The following is a 23,866-nucleotide window of genomic DNA, read 5'->3' as shown; positions in this document are numbered from 1 at the left end:
CCGCTGCCTCCCGACGCCGCTGCCACTGGACGCCGCCATTTTTTTTCTTTTTTTCTGGCTCAGACCGACGTGCTCGCCGCACATGCGCGGTAGAGCTGGTCTCTACTGCGCATTTGCGGCACGTCGGTCATCCTTCGTTTATTAGGTAGGATGCTATATCCTAATTTTGATGGGTGTGGGGGGGGGGGGGCTATGCTTATGCATCTATTTTGAGAACTATATGAATGGTAGATTGTCCTGTCTCTGATTACTAGAAATAATGATAGTTAATAAAAAGTACTGAAATAAAAAAAAACATTCTCCTGCAATTGCTCTTTCATTAAATCAATGATTTCTAAACTCTGCTGTTTCAAGATCCTCTCGAGATATGAAATTCAACAACTTTAATTACAAGGTCCAAAAATAAATACTTTACAACAGTTTATATTTTGCCAGAGATGGACATTTAAACATAGCTGTTTAAGGGGGGTCACAGTTTTGCGAAGCCGTACCACACGGCTTTAATGCAAATTTTAATTACACCTTTTTCATTTGTGTAAAGCCGTGTGATAGGGCTTTATCGCGTGTTGCGATGATTTCGCAAATGCTGTTTTAAGCTCCTGGAGAGCCAGCCTAGCTAACAGGGCCACTGGGGGGGGGGGGGGGGGGGAGGTAGATATTTATACCAGTATAGGAGGCCCATGTAGTTACTCGAGGTGAGGTTTAGGTATTAGTGTAGGGGTTAGGGGCCACTTTGACATTCAAAGTGAGAAATACAAACAGAACAGTGCTCTCTTGTGAAGATTTGATGACCTTCGGAGTGAGGAAACTCACCCAAAGATGAGATTTGTGCAATGTTCTCTCACATCGAGAGAACATTGCACAAATCTCATCTTTGGGTGAGTTTCCTCACTCCGAAGGTCATCAAATTTGCACAAGAGAGCACTGTTTATTTATTTATTTATTTAAAAACATTTGTATACCGCTTTTACAATTGGGAAATTAATCAAAACGGTTAAAAAAAAGTAAAACATACATAATCTGATATTAAAAATAAAACTTTAAAAATTAAAAATAAAAACCAAACAATATAAAACATACTTCAAAACATAAAATTGCAAAAATACAATAAATACAAACATATTGCCTTCATAAATGTAATATGAGGAGAGAATGATTGATGGAAAAATGAGTGAAAAATTAATCGGTGGAGATAATGAGGAAGATTGTTAATGTTTTATGGTTGAATGTTAATCAGGGAAATAACTAAATGCTTTCTGAAACAGATAAGTTTTTAACAATTTTTTTAATTGTTGAGTTGAAGGTAAGAGACGTAAAGAATCAGGAAGGGAATTCCACAAAGTGGGCCCAGCTACCAAAAAAGCTCTTTTGCGAGTTATTTCTAATCTAGCAAGTTTGACTGAAGGTATGTCTAAAATGTTTTTTGATAACGATCTTAGTTGTCTAGAAGGTTTATATATACGAAGAGTGGAGCAAAGCCATGTGGAAGAGGCATTGTAAATAAGAGCATGAATGATTGTCAATATTTATAATGTACTCTGCAAAAGGTGCTGGAAAGAATCCAGGCAGCAGCATTTTGTATTAATTGCAGAGGATATATTGCAGAATCAATAAGCCTAGGTATATCGCATTACAGTAATCCAATCCCAAAAATAGCAGGGACTGCAGAACTGTACAAAAGTCTTTAAAGAAAAGCAATGGTTTAAGTCTTTTTAAGAGATGTGATTTGTAGAAGGATCTTTTTGTAATAGCCAAGATGTGATGTAACATGGAAAGATCTGTATTTATCGTGACCACTAGACTAGTAGCATGGTTGTGAATAGGAATAGAAATGCCTTTGAAATCTAAGTGAGAAGGGGGGCCTATGGAAGAGTCAGAAATTGAGGACAGATATGTAAGATCAGTTTTTACAGGATTTAATTTTAACCGATTATGACTGAGCCAGGTGTTGATTGTAGATAGGTATAGTAAGAACATAAGAAATTGCCATGCTGGGTCAGACCAAGGGTCCATCAAGCCCAGCATCCTGTTTCCAACAGAGGCCAAAACCAGGCCACAAGAACCTGGCAATTACCCAAACACTAAGAAGAACCCATGCTACTGATGCAATTAATAGCAGTGGATATTCCCTAAGTATAATTTATTAATAGCCATTAATGGACTTCTCCTCCAAGAACTTATCCAAACTTTCTTTGAACCCAGCTACACTAACCACATCCTCTGGCAACAAATTCCAGAGCTTTATTGTGCGTTGAGTGAAAAATAATTTTCCCCGATTAGTCTTAAATGTGCTACTTGCTAACTTCATGGAATGCCCCCTAGTCCTTCTATTATTCGAAAGTGTAAATAACCGAGTCACATCTACTCGTTCAAGACCTCTCATGATCTTAAAGACCTCTATCATATCCCCCCTCAGCCGTCTCTTCTCCATGCTGAACAGCCCTAACTTCTTCAGCCTTTCCTCATAGGGGAGCTGTTTCATCCCCTTTATCATTTTGGTTATTGTAGAAAGTGTGTCTGACCAGGAAGTTTTGTAAGGAACTAATAGTTGGATATCGTCTGCATAGATTCTGAAGTGAACATTAAGAGCAGCAAGAATATGACACAAAGGAAGAAGGTAGATATTAAAGAGAATTGGTGATAATGAAGAACCCTGTGGAACTCCTGATGAAGATGTATATGAGTCTGAAAACTGGTTACAAACATTAATTTGTTGTAGACGATTAGATAAAAAAGACTGAAACCAAGAGAAAACTGTTGCTTTAATGCCTAGAGATTTTAAACCCATAAGGAGAATATGGTGATCCAAGGTATCAAATATGGTGATCCAAGGTATCAGATATATCTAATGAGATAAGAATGAAATCAGTATAGGCATCAAAGCTGCGAAATACCATATCAAAACAGGAAAGTAAAAGTGTTTCTGTAGAATGGCCTTTTCTGAAGCCGTGTTGCCCCTGATGTAAAAAGTCATTGTTGGCTAGAAAGTCAGAAAGTTGATGTAAAACCACTGATTCAATTAGCTTGGCTAGAGAAGGTATATAAGTGCTATCTGTCTAAGGTTGTTAAGATCTAAGGAGTCTTTTAATTTATTTTTTTTTTAATAGGTAAAATGGCAGTTTTTTTCATATTTTCCAGAAAAATACCAGATTGAAGAGATTGATTTTCCATATCACATAAAAACTTAAGCGATAGTAGAGCCATAACTTTAAAAAGAGCTCCTGAACATGGATTTAATGGAGAATTGGTGATTTTCTGCTTCTGAATTATTTTTGATAAAAGATTCAGTTGTTGGCGAAAATCCAGACCAGACAACTGTTTCTGGAGGGGACTTAAAAGTAGGATAGGGTAATCGTTGAAATTCTTTCGAAATGATATCTACCTTTGATTTAAAATGGGTAGCTATTTTATTGCGTGTAGTGGAGTCGTAACTGGTACTAAATGATGAGTTAACTGAGGTCAATGATTTTACGATATTAAAAAGAATGTTCTGTTCATACGTCTTACTTTGAATGTCAAAGTGGCCCCTAACCCCTACACTAATACCTAAACCTCACCTCGAGTTACTAGGAGGGCCTCCCATAGAGATATAAATACCTATCTAATGTGAGGGCATTACGGCTAGGCGCGCTCTCTCTCTCCCTTCCCCACCAGTGGTGGTAGGAGGGCCCTGATAGCTAGGATGGCTCTCCAGGAGCTTAAAACTACTAAACATGGTCCCCCCCAGTGGTTGTATGTAGGAAATACAACAATTCTGGCACTTATCACAAAGTGTGAAAAAGTTATCACAATTTGTGCTAAGATAGCGCTTCGCATAGGTATTAGCGCAAATTGAGATAAACTGCCTATTACCATAAAACACACCCCTTTTCCTATCGCATGCGATATTTAGTGTATTTTGATAAATCCAGGTCAAAGTGAGACAACCAGGTAAGACTTATCCGGCTAACTTACACAGGATATTCAGTGGCACAGCTCTGCTGCTGAATATCCCCAAATAAATCACTAGCTAGCCGGATAAGTCTTATCCGGCTAACTTTAGACCTGCTACTTAGCAGGTTAAGTAGCTCCTCTCCATTATGCCCAAACCCCATCCACCACTTAGCCGGATAAATACATATCTGGATAAGTAGCAGCACTAAACGCAGCCAGATATTCAGCCACAACCACTTAGCCGGATAAGCCCAAACATATCCGGCTAAGTGGTGCTAATACTGACTTCTCAGCTTTTGATGTTGACAATTGTAAAAGTTGCAATTGCACAAACCTTCAACTGTTATCAACAATTGTAATATGCCTTAAATTGAAAAAATGTCAGTTGTTACTTGGTTGTAATCTTGGAGAATAGACAAATGAAATAGGCTGAGACAACATGCAGTCATTTTTCATAAGATCTTAAAAAATATATACAAATATAGGGAGAACAAGGAAAGACTTACCTATAGGTTTCTCTAACACATTTTTCCGCAGCTACAAAGTCATTTCTGTGAAGATGTACTAACACTTGAGCAATAGTCTTCTGAAATTAAAGAAAGCCAACAGACATTAAACATGCTATAAAGAATTGTTTGAAAAATATGCTTCCCTAAGATTAATTACTTGATATTGACTACTTTGTTCTAAAAATACAAGGGTCCATTTTCAGCTGTGCAGCTCGGCTAGTTAGCTGGATTACTTTATCCAGCTAACTAGCAGGGTATATTCAGCGGTGCAGTCGCGCCGCTGAGTATACCCAGCTATCTTTAGGATAGGTCTGTGACCTGACCAGAGTTAGCCAGATAAGTTATCTGGCTAATGTTGCTCTTCTCATTTTCCCCCAGAACACCTCCAATATTCAACTAAATTCTAGCCAAATAAATAGTTATCCGGCTAGAATTAAGCTGAATTAGTTGCTGAACATGCTGGTTTTGCCACTTAGTTGGATAGCTTTTAATTTATCAGTCTAAATGGGTTTTGAGTATCGACCTCACAGGAAATAAAAGTTACATAGCTGGTTAGACTGAAAGACAACCACAGGCTCAAGTCCAACCTTCTGAATGAAAACAGTTTTATACTAATCCAAAAGAATAAATTAATATTCAACATATATAAAAGAGATACACAATCAGCCATTCTTACCCTCATTCCATGAGAAGTAGTTTCTGTATCTCCATGCCAAGGTTAAAAATGAGGTACTGCTCTATGCAAAAGTTTAGACACCTTGGGTCAAATTGTATGTTCAAAGTGAACAGAAGCTGACACATCCTCTACATGGTACAAAGTTAAAACATGGTACTTTTCTGCAATTTTTTTTAATGTAAAATTACTATTTGCTAATTTTACAGATTGAAGAAAATAAGGAAAGGGTCTAGAATCTTTCCCTCACACCAAAAGACAAATCTTCTTCTGGCATCTAGGAATGACTTCCTTTCAGAGCCCTTCCTAGATGCCAGAAGAACACAAGAGACATCCTCAGGAAAATCCATAGGTTGCAAAGCTACCTGCTTAACATCCAGGCAGTGAGAGCTAGGGACATGATGTCCATGTTGGGATGGCACAACAGCTCCCGATCTTAAATGATAAGAATTGGGAAATTCCCTAGACTGACTGGGTTCCTGATGGACAACTACCTCAGAAGTAGAAACTAAATCTGTCTCGGCTAACAGGACACTATCAGAATCATAGTTCCCTGGTCTATTCTGAGTTTCAACAAGGTCTTTACCACTAGAGGAATTGTAGAATATGCATATAGTAGACTCTGATCCCAAGTCAGAGTAATGCTGTCCGATGCTTATTTGCCTTGAGTCCCCTTTCTGGAGCAGAACAGCAAAACCCTTTGGGTTCGGGGGGGGGGGGGGGGAGGTACAAATAGATCTACCACAGATTTTTCCCACCTCCACCCCATCCAGGGACCATTCGTAAGGGTTCCAAAACCTGAATTAGCCTGTCTGCCACAACATTCTCTTTGCCTACCAGATATGTGGCTCTGAGGACTATTCTTTGAGAGATAGCCCAGTCCCACATGACATAGGAGGTAGAATCCTGTTCCTCCATGCTTATTGATGTAGAACATTGCCACCTGATTATTTGTCTGGATGAGGATAACTTTGTTGGTCAATAGATCTCTGAAAGCCTTTGAAGAGTATCTTTGCCACACTTAGCTCTACAAAATTTATCTGAAGAAAGTTTTCCTTAGAAGATCAAAGGCTCTGAGCTCAGTCTTTCTATATGGGCTCCACAGCCCAGACTGAATGTATCTGTGGATAGGACAATTTACAATGGAGAAATTTGAAAGCATATACCTTTGGCCTGATTGCAATACATCAGCCACAAGGACAGGGAGTCCTTCAGATGTTGTCCTGAATATCTTGAATAACCCAATTCAATTGTAATCTGAGGGTCCTTTGGGCATTTCTCATATAAAGCGGTGCCAAAGGGGTAATATGGACTGTTGATGCCATGAAGCTGAAAAACCTCAACAAATCCCACGTTGCCATCTGCTGACTTGTTCTTATCCTCTCCATTATGGATATCAATGTGATAATCCTCTCTTGTGGGAGGAAGGCTCTTGCCTGAATCATGACTAGCAGCATTCCTATAAATTCCAATTGAGAAGATGAGCTCAAGTGGAACTTGGGGTAGTTGATGAAAAACCCTAACAACTCCAATACCTTAACAAATCCAATATCCATTTAATCTGTAGTACCACCTTGCGATGTGCTCTTAAGCAGTCATCGTACAGATAAGGAAACACATGCATTCCCAATTTGCATAGATGTGCCACCACCACTGCAAGACATTTTCAGGTGAACTTTTCAAGGAGTTATGTGCATAAAATTAGCATATATGAGAATAAGTAGTCTGTACTCACGCACATGCTATTTTATAAACATCAAAAATACATATGCGCATTTGTTTATAAAACAGGTAGAGAAAGTACATGCTATCAATGTATTGCAGCTATTTGTGTGTAACTAGACATATGCAAATTTTATAATCTGTGTGTACATGATATGTGCATATTATAAATTATTGTAGTAGATCTCTGTGTGGTTATTTATCTGCGTATATGGTGTCACACGGACTTCTTTGAAAAATTATCATTTTACTGAATATGCACAGCACTAAGGCCAGACCTAATGGCAGTATATGGTTTTGGATGGAGGTAGTGGTTCCCTATTGCAAATCTGAGATATTTACTGTGCCCTAAATATAGCTCTACATGGTGTAACAATCTTTGAGATCTACTATTACTACTAAACATTTCTATAGCACTACTCGATGTACGCAGTGCACAAGGAAAACAAACTTTTCCCTCATCAGGAACTTTTTCAAAGCCCTTAGTAGGTCTAGTATGGGATGGTGTCCTCTGTGGTGAGAAAATTAATGGAGACTTTGTTGAAGGAAAGGATAGTGAACTATCTAGCCAGGAGGATTGCTGGACCTGAGGCAGCATGGTTTCACAAGGGGAAGGTCCTGTCAGACAAATCTGATTGATTTTTTTTTTTGATTGGGTGATTAAAGAATTGGATTGAGGAAGAGCACTCAATGTGATCTACTTGGATTTCAGCAAAGCTTTTGACACGGTCCCACATAGGAGGCTTGTTAATAAAATGAGAAGCTTGGGAGTGAGTGCCAAGGTGGTGGCATGGATTATAAATTGGTTGATGGATAGAAGACAGCATGTGATGTTAAATGGAACCTATTCTGAAGAGAGAATGATGTTAATTGCAGTGCTGCAAGGATCGGTGTTGGGACCGGTCCTGTTCAATATCTTTGTGAGCAACATTGCGAAAGGGAAAGAAGGTAAAGTTTGACTATTTGCGGATGATATTAAGATCTGCAACAAAGTGGAGATGCTGGAAGGAGTAGAGAGAATGAGATGAGATTTAAGGAAGCTTGAACAGTGGTTGAAGCTATGTCAGCTGAGATTCAATGCCAAGATGTGGTAATCCAAAAGAGCTGTATGTGATGGGGGATGAAGGGCTGTTGTACATGGAGCAGGAGCGGACCTTGGGGTGATAGTGTCTAGCAATCTGAAGACAGTGAAGCAATGAGACAAAGCAATAGCTAGCTAAAGCCAGAAGAATGCTAGGCTGCATAGACAGAGGAATAACCAGTAAGAAATAGGAGGTAATAGGTGATGCATATAGGGAAAAATAACCTATGCTATAATTACACAATGTTGGGTTCCATATTAGGTGCTACAACCCAAGAAAGATCTAGGTGTCATAGCAGATAACACATTGAAATCGTCGGTACAGTGTGTTGCAGCAGTCAAAAAAGCAAACAGAATGTTGGGAATTATTAGAAAGGGAATGGTGAATAAAACGGAAAATGTCATAATGCCTCTGTATCGCTCCATGGTGAGACCGCACCTTGAATACTGTGTACAATTCTGGTTGCCGCATCTCAAAAAAGATATAATTGCGATGGAGAAGGTACAAAGAAGGGCTACCAAAATGATAAGGGGAATGGAACAACTCCCCTATGAGGAAAGACTAAAGAGGTTAGGACTTTTCAGCTTGGAGAAGAGACGACTGAGGGGGGATATGATAGAGGTGTTTAAAATCATGAGAGGTCTAGAACGGGTAGATGTGAATCGGTTATGTACTCTTTCGGATAGTAGAAAGACTAGGGGGCACTCCATGAAGTTAGCATGGGGCACATTTAAAACTAATCGGAGAATGTTCTTTTTTACTCAACGTACAATTAAACTCTGGAATTTGTTGCCAGAGGATGTGGTTAGTGCAGTTAGTATAGCTGTGTTTAAAAAAGGATTGGATAAGTTCTTGGAGGAGAAGTCCATTACCTGCTATTAAGTTCACTTAGAGAATAGCCACTGCCATTAGCAATGGTAACATGGAATAGACTTAGTTTTTGGGTACTTGCCAGGTTCTTATGGCCTGGATTGGCCACTGTTGGAAACAGGATGCTGGGCTTGATGGAGCCTTGGTCTGACCCAGTATGGCATTTTCTTATGTTCTTATGTTCCCTTGTACAGATGATTGGTGAGGCCTCACCTGGAGAATGGTGTTCAGTTCTGGAGACCGTATCTCAAAAGGGACAGTGACAGGATGGAGGCTGTTCAGGGAAGGACAAAAAACATGAAGCGGGGGGGGGGGGGGGGTCTCCATTGATTGACTTATGAGGAGAGATTGAAGATCTTAAATATGTATACCGTGGAGGAGAGGAGGTGCAGGGGGGATATGATACAGACCTTCAGATACCTGAAAGGTTTTAATGATGCACAGTTGACAAACCTTTTCCGTTGGATAGAAATCAGTAGAACTAGGGGGTCACGGAATGAAACTCCAGGGATTAAAACTCAGAACATCTCAAAATATTTCTTCACAGAGAGGGTGATGGATGCCTGGAATGCCCTTCTGGAGGAGGTGGTGAAAACTAAATCAATAAAAGATTTCAAAGGGGCATGGGATAAAGACTCTGGATCCCTAAAGGATAGAAGATGGAAATGAAGAAAAGAATGAAGAAAAGAATGCATGGGGATAACTTGCTGGTGTGGTGCTTACTACCCTTAACCAATAAGCCTTATATTTCTGATGCAACTCCAACATTGCTCTCTGCTTCAACGGCAAGAGGGAATGAGAAATTGGACTAAGACAGCAACCAGCAAGGGCCCCAACTTTGAAGGTTTAAGAAACTAAACATGGGGATGACCTGTATGGCATGGAAGATGCTAACACAAGCTTGCTGGACAGACTGGATGGACCAATCGGTCCTTTTATGCCATCATTGTCTATATTTCTATGTTTTCTTTGGAATCAAGAAGAATTCAAAGTAAAATCCCTACCATCTTTCCCTTGGTGAAACAGCTCAACCGCACTGTTCTCTTAAGAGGAAGGAGAGCTCCTTTTTTTTTTTTTTAGTAATTCCTGATGCTGAGACACTGATCAAGTGGTTTTCAGTGGGTGATTTAGAAGTATATCCAATTGGCCTAATCCATATCCTTTTCAAATTCTGCTGAGTACCCAAGTGTCTGAGTGTCTGAAGTTATTCTGGTCCAATGGCTTAAATAAAACCTTAGCAAGCCTCTGACAGGAAGGTTCTCTGGCATGGATACTGAGATCACTGCTATGCTCTCCTTGATCCAGTCAAAAGCCCATCCCAGGTTTTGGCTGGGCTACTTGTGGCTTTGGGGGTCTTCTGCTGCTTAGGGTGAGCACAGGGAATCTGTTGCTGATGGTCCCAAAGGGGTGGAGAAAGCATCTCCTTGGGCTGATAGAAATGCCTTCTTGGTGCATGCCACGCGGGTACATCCTGAACGAGGGTAAGTTTGCAGTAGAAGTAGAGAGGGTCTTTAGTCTGAGCCACTGCTTCCTTATCTCCAAACTTGCCTCCATTGCAAGGCACTTCAATGACATCCATGTAGAGGTCTGAGGCTCACAGCTAGGTTAGTCTGTGGGCACCAATATCCACTGAGAAACTCAGGATGCCATCTTGGATACATCAAAGGTTGACTGGACCATGAGCTTACCACATTCCATATCCTTGTCCACAAGTGACTCTAATGCATCATGCTGCTTCTGAGGAAGTTGCTCTACCATCTCTTTTATGCTCTTCAGAATGTCCCCCTTTGATTATCTAATTAAGAGCTGATAGGATGTTATGCAAGCATTGAGCATAGTGAACTGAAAAACCCTTCTTCCAAGCAAGCCCAGGTTACAAAAATCCTTCCCTGGAAGCAACGAGGAATGGTTTCTAGACCTCTTGCATCACTTCCCTCCCCTGCTAGTTCCCCTCCCCTGCCCCCTTCCTTCACCCCTCCCTCTCACTCCTCCATCCTCAGCCTCGCCACACCCCCTCCCCTCCTCCTTGTACTTTGATTGTATATAAACTTGTATATAAGTATCTAAGTTTGTTTCACGCTTACCCAATGTATACCAAAGCCCCTGTTTACCCGACCCTCCCCCCCCCCCAGTTCTATCATCAGTTACACTGTAAAGCCATGTTGGCTGATTTCACATTGTATGGAAACCGATGTGATGTTTTCTTAACGAGTATCGGTATATAAAAGACTTTCAATAAATAAATAAATAAGAGTTGATTCAATCACCACTGATTGGTGAGGCAGCTGCTGCTTTTCAAATCCTGGAGCCTTCTGGACACAATATATTGAAGCCACTTTCTTATTAACTGGAGCCACAGAGAGAGGATGCTACCACATTCTCCTCTGTTCCCTCCTGAAGGATCTTATTATTTATTTTATTAAAAAGTTTTTATATACCGCACGAGGTAGAAATCTAGCCGTCTCGGCAGTTTACAATAAAACATTCATAATAGCACAACATACAGCATTAAAATACAGCACATTTACATTAAGTTTAGTCTTACTAACAGTGCAAATTTAAAGATAGGGAATAGTCATTATTGTATATTATAAGCACTTGTAAACAGATAAGTTTTCAGCATTTTCTTTTCTTATAGATGGTACTACCATAATATCACTGGGGGGGGGGGGGGGGGGGGATGACAAGCATCTTGGCCCTGGACATTTCCGCCTTTTGCAAATCCTTTGCCATTGTCTTAAAGTCAAAGAAGTTGTCCTCAGGAGGGGAGTCAGAGGGGAAATCCTCCAAATCAAAGAACTCCTCAGATCCATAGCTATAGCTCTAGGAATAATCTGAACCTAATCCCAACTGCCATGGCAGAAGCGTGGCCCTGGACCTTACCCAGCTAGTAGATAAGGCCTCAGATAGGGCAGCACTTATCTGTTGGGGCTTAGACTTTGATGAACTCATGTACCTCAGAGAAGCTTCCTTCCCCAATGAACTCAAAATTATTATCAGTGACGTAGTAACAGAAGAAATTCTCCTCCAGAATCTGGCACTGGAGCCCTTCAGCTGAGTTCTAGCAAGAACTCTAGTTAAAGCTAGTCATCTGTCTGCAGGACACTGGTGCCATCAATATCAGTACACTGATGTTCTGTATCGCAAAAGCCAAGGTTTCCTGGAATGTCCTATCCAGCTCCTCCTCAAAAGATGCAGATGCCAGCACAGATTAGGAAGCAGGAGAAAATGTCACATCTTCTTGGGATACCACAGGTGTATCAGTGACTGACACATGGACCCATGTAAACTGTCACAATTCCCAGGACTCCATGGCAGATGAGATCACCTCTCCATGGAAATGCTTTGGTGGGATTTCAGACTGCCATCAGAATGAGTCTGCTACCAGCACTGTGTATCAATGGAAATCAATGCAGATGCTTCTTTGCCTTCACCCAATACCTGTCACCAGGGCTCTGCGATACCGGAACCAAAGAGGCTGAACAATTGCTGTCTTTGGGTGGAAGGAGGCAGAAGATGGCCTGTCTCCTTGATCCTGTCTGGTGCTCAAAACTGAGGGGAATCAATGCCCTCCCAATGTCAATGCACTACCAGCACTTGGGTGCAGCTCCTGTGTCCTAGATATTAAGGTTGCTGATGCAGATACTGATGGGCCATATTTATGAATCCCAAAGTGCTTTTCCATGAGCTCAAGCTGGGAACAATTCCCTCTAGGCTCAAGCTGGACATCGTTGTCAGCCCCAAGGCAAAGATATCCATCATGGGGATCTGTGATAGAGATGAACCTTTCACACAGTGGGACTTGTCAAAGTCATTGGCTTTCTTCTCCATCTGGGGTGGACAAAAAAAATGAACATAGCAAAATCAAATAACTCAATGATAGAAAAACTCTGACTAATGCCACCTCCATGAACTGGTTATGGTGCGCTATGCAGCCACCAAAAATTAAGAAAAAACTTGAAAATTTCTCAAGAATCCCTCTTAGGATGACTAAAGAGCTGATAGAAGACTGCAAGTCCCCACAAGACACTATTCCTGCATTCCTAAGCAATTTTCCCTACAACAGGAGAGAGAACAATTTCCCAACCAGTGGGCTGCATGGAAAAGATGAGACTGAAGGGGCTGCCATATAGATGTGTGGCAGTATGATATGCTCAGTTTCTAGAATCTTAGTCAAATTTCCATGCCAGACTCCATCTGATGATGACACCTATATGGAAGGATTGCCATCTTGCTTGTCCTTGGAGAACAGAATTAAAGCCATTAATAGACAAGTAGTATTAACCTGAACAAGATATTTAATCGAAGACCAAACTTTCAGTAAACAATTTGCCTCTTTTTTTTTTAGTTGGCCCCTCTGGTCTTGGTGACTTGTTTTTATGAATGATGGGACATTCCTTAGAAGACAAATTTCAAGCTGTCCATATTGGGACAAAGACCACATCTACTTTTTACCTGTGGGCTTTCCACCAATTTTCAAAGTGTAAGTACACATGTACTCTCTGACAATTGAAGCAGGTTCAAAGCAAGCATGGTCACTTCTACCTGCTTTTTCAGCAAGTAAAACTTAAGTTGAAAATACATGCATACATTTCAAAATACAATTCACATGTTTTTTTTCTCCCTCAACTATGGTGGTTCACTCAGTGCAGCTAAAAACATCCGCACTGTTCCACAACATGCAGACTTTTAGCTGCACTGAAGGAGAACAATTTTCAGACAATATATGCAGTAAAATGTTTTTTTACCTGCAGAAATTACTTAGAAAACTGCCCTCAGTCTCTGACAAAGAGACTTAGATGTTCCCTGTACTAATTAGCTTTAGATTATGAATTAGCTGATTAGTATGATCAGTATCTGTAAGCTTGGTTGTTTAGTTTAAAGGATGCCATCTGAACTGAAAGGAATAGGGATGAAGGAACAGAGAAATAAGAACGGTAAGATAAATGTAAGCAAGTGGGAAAGAGGGAAAAGATAAAGAATCCTAAAGCAGAGGATGAGAGGAAATTCAAGAAAGCAAGGAATAAATACAGGGGATCTCTAAGGAAGTGATGAGAATTATAATGCAAAATTAATTGGATAGATGGGCAGACAGGCTGGGCCATATGGTATTTTTCTGCAGTCATGTTTCTATGTTTATAAGTTGGTAACAAAAGAAACTTGTATTAGGAACTAGGAAGCAGATGAGGACCTGGTATCTGTCTGCTCGTTATTTATGTCATAGCTATAATGAGTCCAGACAATTCAAGGCACTGTGAATAAAATCATAATATTCTGAAGCAAAAGGTATGAGAATGCTTCTTATTATTATATTAGGCTAGGCTTGTAAGGGGACTCTAGCTCTATAGTGAACTGAATGCTGCAATTCACTGTACACATTGCAGCAGTGAATTAGAGGTATTCAGTACTACACCTGCAATACATTCAGAGTACACAGGTATCTTGTACAAAGGGATACCATATTAACATACAAGCACCCAAACTGAGGTGTTAGACTCATGGTGATCAGGCATGTAATAAATATAAATAAATACATTTTCGTAACTATGACCTTTCACTGTTGCTAATTCCAACCTTCTTGCTGGAATCTATACTTCTTGCCCATAAGCACATATTCAGTGTGCTTTTAAGTCATTTTCACCGATAGTGAGCATAAGTTTTGTCCTATACCATCTTCAGATATCAAGCACTGAGAAATAGCAACCTAATCTTGATATATTATAGGGGTTATTTTGTAACAGCCCTCATAAGAAAGTCAGCAAATACGTGCATTAGATACACCAAATTTCAAAGCGAACTTACATGCTTACATTTGCTTTCAAAATTATCCCTCCAAAACTACTGTACACAATTACACCTGATAATCTGTGTGCCTGTGCCTGCCCCTGGGAACCTGAGGGTCATAAGTTCAGAACACGAAACAATGACCCAGGGTACAACAGATGATGGGCCTAGGAGTTGGGCCAAGACAATACCTAGTAGGTCTGCTCTCTAACAACAGGAGGGGAAGCTGGCAGACTTGCTATGTGGCGGTCTGCTTGATTGGGCCCTCCTCCAGACCTCATTGATCTGGCAAGGAACTGCTGAAGCAGAGGTGGGGCTCTGGGTAACCAGCAGGTTGCAGTCTCAGGGGCCAATGCAATATAATGCGCTCACACAAGCGCACTGTTTAATCCACTGTCGGAAGTGGGTTAAATAGGAGCTAGTCTACCACCTAAAGCAATAGGGGGATTAGCGCCTATTTAACCCGCGTCCAACGCGGAGTGAATGAGATAGCGCTCATCACATGCAAATGTATGTGAATGAGGTTATTACTCATTCACTCCGCATTCAAAAAAAATAAATGTGCGTCTCAGATGCACATTTATCGTTCAGATATTAACGCCTGCCTGGAGCATGTAAAAGAAGTACAGAAAAGCAGAAAAAGCTGCTTTTCTGTACTTCAGTAAAAAAAAACAAACAAAAAAAAAACCTCGGCAGACCACCGCGTTATGAGGACCGACGCAGAGTTTACTGGCGTCGGTCTTCATAACCGGCAGCCACCGCGAACCCCTAATTTGTCTATTGCATGGCGACCCCCTTGCGGGCACCATGCGTGCGTTAAGAAAGCGGGTGCTGAAAAGTCAGTGCCCGCTTTCCACGCAAATTAGGGGGTCTCTAACACCACCCAAGGGATTAGGATAGAGGTTATCAAGCTCAAGCATCCAAATTAGATTTCCTTGTCAAGTATCTAATAAATGGCCGTGACTATTAATATCCAAAGGCATGGTTATGATATGATTGTGTTGCATGTGTTGAAAAGTGGGAGATGGCCAATCCAGAGTCAAGCCTGCCAGAGCTACAAATCAGTGAACTGAATCACCATTTGGGCCAGTGCAGCTGGCACATAATCCCTTTCCTGCAGAGACCTCTGAGTTGGAAACATTTGGGCCAATGCAATATCAGGCACTGAGCTCAGCGCACCGTTAAATGCATAGTTGGACGTGCTAGATATATGCCCGATGCAAGTTCGGGATTAGCACATACAAAACGCATGTCCATACCAGCATGGTGATGAGGCTATTAGCTAGTACCCCCAATTAAAAAAAAAAAAAAAAAAGTGTCCGGCCAACGCGCACATTTTAACGCTCAAAAATTAACACCAGCCCAGAGCTGGTGTTAAGTTTTGAGGCACCCTAAGCCATGATCACAAGAGCAAAAATTACAGTTTATATGTGGTTCCTCCTACATAATATTGTTTCAATACTAAGCAGGATGAACCACAGAAAGCTGCAACTAAAAAAAAAGGGATGTTCAATGCGAGCATCCATTTTCCTAACCTGTGGCTGTGCCACTTTCTCCTGGGCACTCTATGGCATGGATGCTCTAGGGATGCGCAAATTATCCATTGAGCATCCCTTTTAGCACGCCAGCTCATTAGACTATTAGATCGAGTGCCCAAGAGACGGGATGTGTATGCATGCAAAAAACATGCATCCAAGTTGGATGCATGTTTTTTGTGCGCATGATATTGCATCGGCCCCATTATGATCTGTGTTTGAAGATTTTAAGAAGCAATGAGCCTCGTTTGAGGATTTCTACATTGACACATCATGCAGGAGTTATTAGATAAAACAAACAAGAATCATTTTCATTACCTTGAATTGAAACAATTAGCTAATGAAACCTTAAATTCACACAAGATGACTTTGCAGGTAAAGTAAATCTCATAAGTAAAATGGGGCAGAGAAAAAAAGAAAACAAACCAGGATATTCTCTGAATTTTAACACTGTTCTCAGAATGAGAGACTGAAATACCTAAAATGTTGATATTTTTATTGAAAAAGAGTTCTGTTGGTCAATGATGAGAATTTCAGTTTAAAGTAAAGGAAAAGCTGTTGGATTCACTTTATCTTTGTCCAGACATGTCTAAACTTAAAATCTGTTTGTTCTGTTGAAGCATTAATGAATTTTGTTAAGGTGAAAGTAAAAATATGTGGTTTTTTTTATCAGATGCTGATCTGCTTTTGAGGTACAGCATTTATAGGAATACACGACGCTACTTTAAAAAATAAAAATTATTCTGAACCAAGCCTTCCTAGACAAGCAGCATATTAGCCCTCGCACTGAAGTTTTGATGCAAAGCCTCTTCAGGATTGAAATTAAACCACCTTTATCGGTCTTTCCTATATTGCCTTGTGGTATGTTTCAACTCCTCATTAACTTTTTCATTTTCAACCATATAACAACAGGCTGACCCTGGTTGTGTTCTGCAAAGAGTCACCCAGAAGGACTAGTCCGATAACGAAACAACATACTAACAAGCGGATCCCCCAAACAGCCCCCCCCCCCTTTACCACCACCGATGCCAGCCCCCTGAAAACATAGCTCATGTAGGCTAGGGATGTGCAGAGGAGGATGGCCATATGTTGCCATTCGGGAATTCGTATTCGTCATGGGGGGCAGATAACGTTGCATTCGGCAAGGGGGCCCCCCCCCCCCCCCGATACGTTTATCCGTTAATTCCTATTCGTTTTCTCTGCTAAAATTAAACTACAACCCACCACCCTCCTGACCCCCCCCCCCCCCCCCAAGACTTACCAAAACTCCCTGGTGGTCCAGCAGGGGGTCCGGGAGCCATCCCCTGCACTCACACCCTCTGCTTCCGGTTTCAAAATGGCGCCGATAGCCTTTGACCTATGTCACAGGGGCTACCGGTGCCATTGGTCAGACCCTTTCACATGGCCATCGGTGCCATCTTGTGCTCCTACCATGTGACAGGGGTTGACCAATGGCACCGGTAGCCCCTGTGACATAGTAAGGGCAAAGACGATCGGCGCATTTTGAATACTGGCAACCGACGGCTGGAGTACAAGAGGTTGCTCCCGGACCCCCGCTGGACTTTTGGCAAGTTTTGTGGGGGTCAGGAGGGTCCCCCAAGACTTGCCAAAAGTCCCTGGTGGTCCAGCAAGGGTCCGGGAGTGATCTCCTGCACTCGGGCCGTCGGCTGCCAGTAATCAAAATGGCATCGATAGCCTTTGCCCTTACTATGTCACGGCAAGTCTTGGGGGGGGGGGGGCAGGAGGGTGGGGGCCTTGTTTAAATTGGCTCATTTAGGCGGCCGAATAATTCGGCGAAGATTCGTTGTAATTGTGGGGAATCGTGATACGTTTCGCTTCCCCACGAATACAACGAATAGTGCCCTATATGTTGCGGATTCCCGATTTGTAGGGAACAAATGCACACCCCTAATGTAGGCGTCACCCGCTTAGAAATACAATAGTCATTTAATATCTGACTTCTCGTCCTCGTCAGGTGGGACTGCAGGTAGGTATCCAGGTCAGCAGAAACGATTTTTTTTTGACAGATCCAACGTTTCCAGACATTTTTCATTAATACACACAGCATGAATATGGTTCCTCAAAATGTGTCAGGCTAGGGGGGGATCTTCCCCAATCCAATCCTGCAGAATCGTTCGCTTAGCCAATATGCGCACTTTGCGAATCCATAGCCGCACAAACCGGTGACCAGGCGCAACACTACTCAATTGATCAAAAAGAAACCCTTTTGCAGTCAGAGGGAGGAGAAATCCCATTACCCCTGTGGACATAAGAGGCAAGTACCCACCAGCAGACTTGGTTTTTATTGCATAACCGAAACTGGTGTTCCAGAGTTCCAGGGACTATTTTACACTTCGGACAGAGATCCGTTTGGGCCCTGTCCATTAAATATACTTGCGTTTGCAAGTAATGATAGCGAATCAAGAATTTGTAATGGATTTCCCAAAGGGCAATATTGGTCGTGATAGATTTAATTTTCTCAAAACAGTGCTCATATTGAGCCAGTGATAGATCCATATCTAGTTCCATACACCACTTGCTCACTATTTTAGCATTATCTAGGTTAGTGTGGAGCTTGCAGAGAACAGCGTGAAAATACGAAATAGAATGCCTCAAGGGATCCTCTACATCAAAGATCTCTGAAAGCATTCCTCTCTGGGCAGAACCCCAATCCCTCACAGGTAGGGACTGGATATAATGGCGTACTTGCAAGTAAGCAAAAATGTCTCTATTACTCAACCCATATTCCTTTTGTACTGCGGCAAAGGACCTAATAGTACCATATTCATCTAAAAATTGGGCAATCCATCTTATTCCTCATTGGGCCCACTGACCAAACACCCTCTGGGTATAACCGGCCTCAAATGCTCGATTCCCTAGTACAGGGAGAAACTGAGAGGTATGCCAGTCTAGGTTTGACATGCGGCAAAGCTGTCGCCATGCATGGTGTACTGGAGTGAGCAAGGGGTTATGTCGCAATTGAGTGGGTACAATTGCGAGCTTGGAATACAGTAAATAGCCAAGATCACTGGAGGCAAAAAGCAGGTGCTCAGTAGACACAAGAGTATAGAATTGCGTACCCAGCAATCAGTCTGCCACATGCCTCAGATTACAAGCAAGGATGTACAGTTTAAGATCCGCTAGTCCTAGCCCTCCATGCTCCCATTTATGCATAAGCCAAGTGAGTGTTATCCTAGGTTTGCCCCCCTTCCACAAGTATTTGCATACCATTTTTTCCAGGGTTCGCACATCTTTGTGTGGGAGATGGCAAGGGATGGTCTGAAACATATACAACCATTTGGGCAGAATAATCATTTGGAATAAGTTCACCCTCCCCGTTAGCAACAGTGGAAAGTCCCTCCAGCTATGCAATAGTTTTTCTGTTTGGGTCAAGAGTCTGAGTATTTACTTGACTCAATTGGTGTAAGTCTCTGTGAAGGTCTATCCCCAAATAAACAAATGAATCCTGCACCTAATGCATTGGAAACTCTCCCTCCCAAGTCGTTTTCACTATATCATCAGTGGGCAGCGCTTCACATTCAGTGAGCTTTAGTTTCAAGCCTGCCAATTCCCCAAATCATGCAAATTCCTGGAGGGCTGCCTGAAGAGAGGAAGCAGGATGTTTTAAGTGCAATAAAATGTCATCAGCAAACACTGCTAATTTGAAAGCATTACTTGAATGATCTTGGAAAGGCACACCCTCTAGATGGGAGTTATGGCGAGTTTGCTGCAGAAGGGGCTCTAGGGCCAGAATAAATAGCAGGGGAGAGAGGGAGCACCCCTGCTGTGTACCCCTGCCCAAAACAATGTCATCGGACTGGAACCCATTGAACCCTTATAAAGGCCCGGGGTCAACGTAGAGCACCCGAAGGGTATGAATAAAAAATCCCTCAATCCCAAAGGCCTGTAGAGCTTGGAACATAAAACCCCAGTCTAGGCGATCAAATCCCTTTTCTTCATCCAAGCTTAACAGAAGGGATGGCTCTTGCAGCCACTGGGTCCGCTCAATGGATGCCAGAATTCTACAGATATTCTTGACCGCATATCTTCTACTCACAAAGCCCACTTGCTTGTCTCCCAAAAGAGTAGGCACTAACCCAGATAGTCACTTCGCCATAAGCCTCGCCAACAGCTTGATGTCAAAATCTATTAATGAGATTGGCGGATCTTTGCCTGGCTTCGGGAGCACGACGATGGCTGCTCGATTCTGTGTGAGAGGGAACTGGCCCAGCTCGCTCAATCTGGTGTACATATTTACGAAAGGGGACTTCAGCACAGAGGCCTCTTTTATACCATCTAGAATCTCATTCACCTGTATGGGCCGGTTTAGTAGGGTAAAGCTATGTCTCAGATACTCTAGATAGACCCACCGCGTTAAGATAAACTTAGATTGCCATTGGGTTCCCCCCCTTCTGCTGTGTAAAGGGTTTGGTAGTAAGTGCGGAAGATTTCCATAATGTCTTTCCCCATGTTAACTAACTTGCCCTCAGATGTGCGCAATGTCTTAACATATTTCGCGCTGGCCCATTACCTAGTTAGCATAGCCAATGACCTGCTTGCCTTGTTTCCATGTTGGTAAAACTTACATTCGTAATACATAAAAGATTTCTTAGCTTGCTGGTGCAATAGTTCATTTAGTGCCACTTGCGCTGCCCAACATTGTGCCTTGGTGGCTTGGTCGGGTTGTTTTTCATATTGCTGTCTATCCTTGGACAATTGTCGCTCTAAGTTTAGAATGGCAGCCGCAGTCGCTTTGCGTTTAGTTATCACATAAGCACCTGAATGTAATCCACTTTGAAGCAATGAAAAAAAGTGTGAAAAGTGGAATATAAATCTAAATAAAAATTAAAAAATATCTCCCCTTAGGATCGCTTTTGCAGTTTCCCAGTAAAGCACTGGGGTATCTCTGTCCCTTGTTGGTTGCTGCAAACTCTTCCCATTTTTGCCTGATATACTGCCTTAAGCCACGGTCTGTATAAAGATATCAGGGAAATTTCCACATGCTTTGCATACCTGGCGGGTGATACCCCTTTAGGTCCACCCATACGGGAGCATGATCCGATATCACAGGTTGTCCTATGTCTGATGTGGAAGTTTTAGCAAAAGTGACAGGGTCCACTAAGATGTAGTCCAATCGTGAGTGACTATCATGGGCCCTCGATGTACGAGTATACTTCCTGATGAGTGGGTGCAATGCGTGCCAAGCATCAACTACATTAAGGGTATCACATAGACAGCCCACTCCCTTTTTCCCTTCTTGCAACCATGATCCTCTACCATGAGAGTGATCTAGTGTGGGGTCCAGGACACAATTAAAGTTTCCCCCTAAGATTAGTTCGACTGAGCTATAGGGCAATAGCAGCTGCGCTATCATTTTAAAAAATTGCGGGCTGTAGACATGGGGGCATAAACATTGCACAGTGTTAGGGGCCTCCCATAGAGACTGCCCTCTATCAGCAAGTATCGTCCTTCTGGATCTGCAATTACCTTAGCTTCTTGAAAAGGAACTGCCTTGCCAATCAATATCACCACCCCCGCCTTGCGTGTACCCGATGGTGCAGCGTATACCTTCTCTACCCAATTGGCGGCCAGCTTCTGATGTTCTTGGGCATCTAAGTGTGTTTCCTGTAACATGACTATGTGTGCTTTCCAGCACTGTAACGCCAGGAGGATTTTGTACCGTTCACCACCGGCCCAATTCCTCCTACATTCCACATCACACATCTCACTGATAGAGCCATCAATTAGTCCCTTGAAAACAGAATAAAATGTTCCAGAACCTATTTACGCTTTTGGGACCGGGGCCCCCCAGCCTAAGCCTCGGCCATGTGGAATCAGCGGGATACACCTCAAAGTGAGCTCTATGCCGCTTCAGGTGCAGCTTCCAGCATGCGCAGTTGTATCCCTGGCCCCCCCTCTACCCCCACCCACCCCCTCCCTCCTTCCCCCCCTGAATCCCCCAAACCAATCTAAACAAGCCCTCTATTGGGCAGGAGATTGACATGATCCACGTGGCAGGGCCCCACTCCCCATTTTGTAACCAGAATGTCCATGAATCCCAGCTCTGTGATGTCTCAAAACCTCTATGCCATAATTCCAACAGCTGATGGGAAAGATAGTAATGTAAAACAAAGTACACCAGTCCGGCTGAGCTTGTACTCAAAACAACCAGCCTCCATCACCTTCCATATGGAATTGGCAATAGCCTTGACGACCAGTGGCAGGCCATCTTCTGTTTCCTTCAGCTTGGGGTGAAGGAAAGCTTCTGCCGAGAGGAAGAAGTGCACCCCATTGTTGTAAAACAGTTTCAAACATGCAGGGAATTGCAGCGTAAATTTCAGTTAGTGCCTAATCAGAAGGGAACAGATACCAGTATAGGCCCTGCGTTTCGCTGCCACAGCCGAGGAGTAGTCCGCAAACAGCAAAATCTTCTGCCCCTCATATTCTAGATTTTGCTCCTGCTGATAGCGGGATAGTAGCAGTATATCCCCCAAGCTTCAAAATGATTAACAAAATCATTTTGAAGCTTGGGGGATATACGTGGAGGAAGAACTAGAAGACTGTGAGAAATTGGGCAAAATGGAACAAAGGTGGGCTAAATTAAAAGGAGCTGAAGAAGAGATCATAGCATAGAAAGGTAAAGAGCCAGTTAGTTCCCTGCTCCAGCCTCCCCATCCTGTCCATGATCCAATCTACATGCTGCCTGAAGTAGAGGGTTTTTCTCTGTTCTGCTGCCCGGAGGGGACTTTATTTTATTAAGATTCTTTATAAACTGCAACATCCAAATTAATATCAAAGCAGTTTACAATAAAGGAGGGGCTGGTGTGGGGAGTGTTGAGGCTGCTGAGCTTCTGTCATTGTTTGCGTGCAGGGTGTTATGCCTGGGCTGCTAAGAGAGGCAGGTGTGAAAAGAGCAGGGAGACAGAAAGAGGACTGGGATTAAGAGACTGCTGGGAGGACAAATGGGACTGAGAGAAGTGGTGGGGAAGAAAGAGAGAAAGGGAAAGACTACTGGGAGCATTGAGAGAGGGAGAAAGACCCTTCCCCTTCTTCGTTCCTTCTTGTTTCTTGAAAATGTGAGGCTCTTCGGGTCTATACATTCTGGTTTCTTGGCTCTTAGTCTGTGAAAGGTTGGTCACCCCTGGTCTAGATCATTATGTCCAGAGTCCATGGTCTCAAACAGAGGACTCATGGTCAATAAACCAATTAGCAACCAGAACAATTTGTTTGGCGTCACTCCGTTTTGAGCCAAGTTTGCAAGGACAGGCAGTAAGGCAACAATGCAAGTATATGTATTAGCATAAACAAGCAAGGAGGAACTTGCAGTTAAGGGTCTCAGAAGAGGCGAATCTCCTCTTTTCGTGGGCAAAAGACAATTTGCTTTAGATTTCTGTGCTACATATACTGGGAAAGTAGACATCTCCCTGATCCAGGAGAGTAGGAGTTGAGCATCAAAGTGTTTCAGATGGTGGTACAAAGATAAGTCTATTTGAGGCATGTCCTAATGGCAACAGAAAAGAATGCAAAAGAAACTGTTTTTCAGCCAACTCAACGAGACCGGTTCCGATGGAATAGACGGCCTGGTACAGTCTTGGCCACAGACAGACTGATGCAGGTCTTCCCCACCATAGCTCTTGATAGGGTGTATTTTTTGAAAAGTAGAAAAGGAAAAAGCTTGACTAGTGCCAGTGGCTCCACATTGGCCAAGGTAGCCTTGGTATGAGATTATGAGGAGACTAAATGTAGATTATTTGCTAC

At 42.4% G+C, this 23,866-nt stretch overlaps 1 protein-coding gene across 1 annotated transcript in view; it reads right to left on the bottom strand.

Annotated features, from left to right (window-relative positions):
* The window catches only part of LOC115082188 (gamma-soluble NSF attachment protein-like), a 116,843-nt gene that overhangs the window by 20,364 nt on the left and 72,613 nt on the right, over positions 1 to 23,866 (bottom strand). The window contains exon 10 of the mRNA XM_029586439.1: positions 4,440 to 4,519. Coding sequence (XP_029442299.1) covers positions 4,440 to 4,519 — 80 coding nt within the window. The remainder of the gene's footprint in view (positions 1 to 4,439; positions 4,520 to 23,866) is intronic.

Source organism: Rhinatrema bivittatum, unplaced genomic scaffold (assembly GCF_901001135.1).
Source record: "Rhinatrema bivittatum unplaced genomic scaffold, aRhiBiv1.1, whole genome shotgun sequence".
NCBI classification, from domain to species: domain Eukaryota; kingdom Metazoa; phylum Chordata; class Amphibia; order Gymnophiona; family Rhinatrematidae; genus Rhinatrema; species Rhinatrema bivittatum.
Note: the sequence above shows the minus strand (reverse complement) of the source record. Positions and strands in the feature narration are given on the sequence as shown.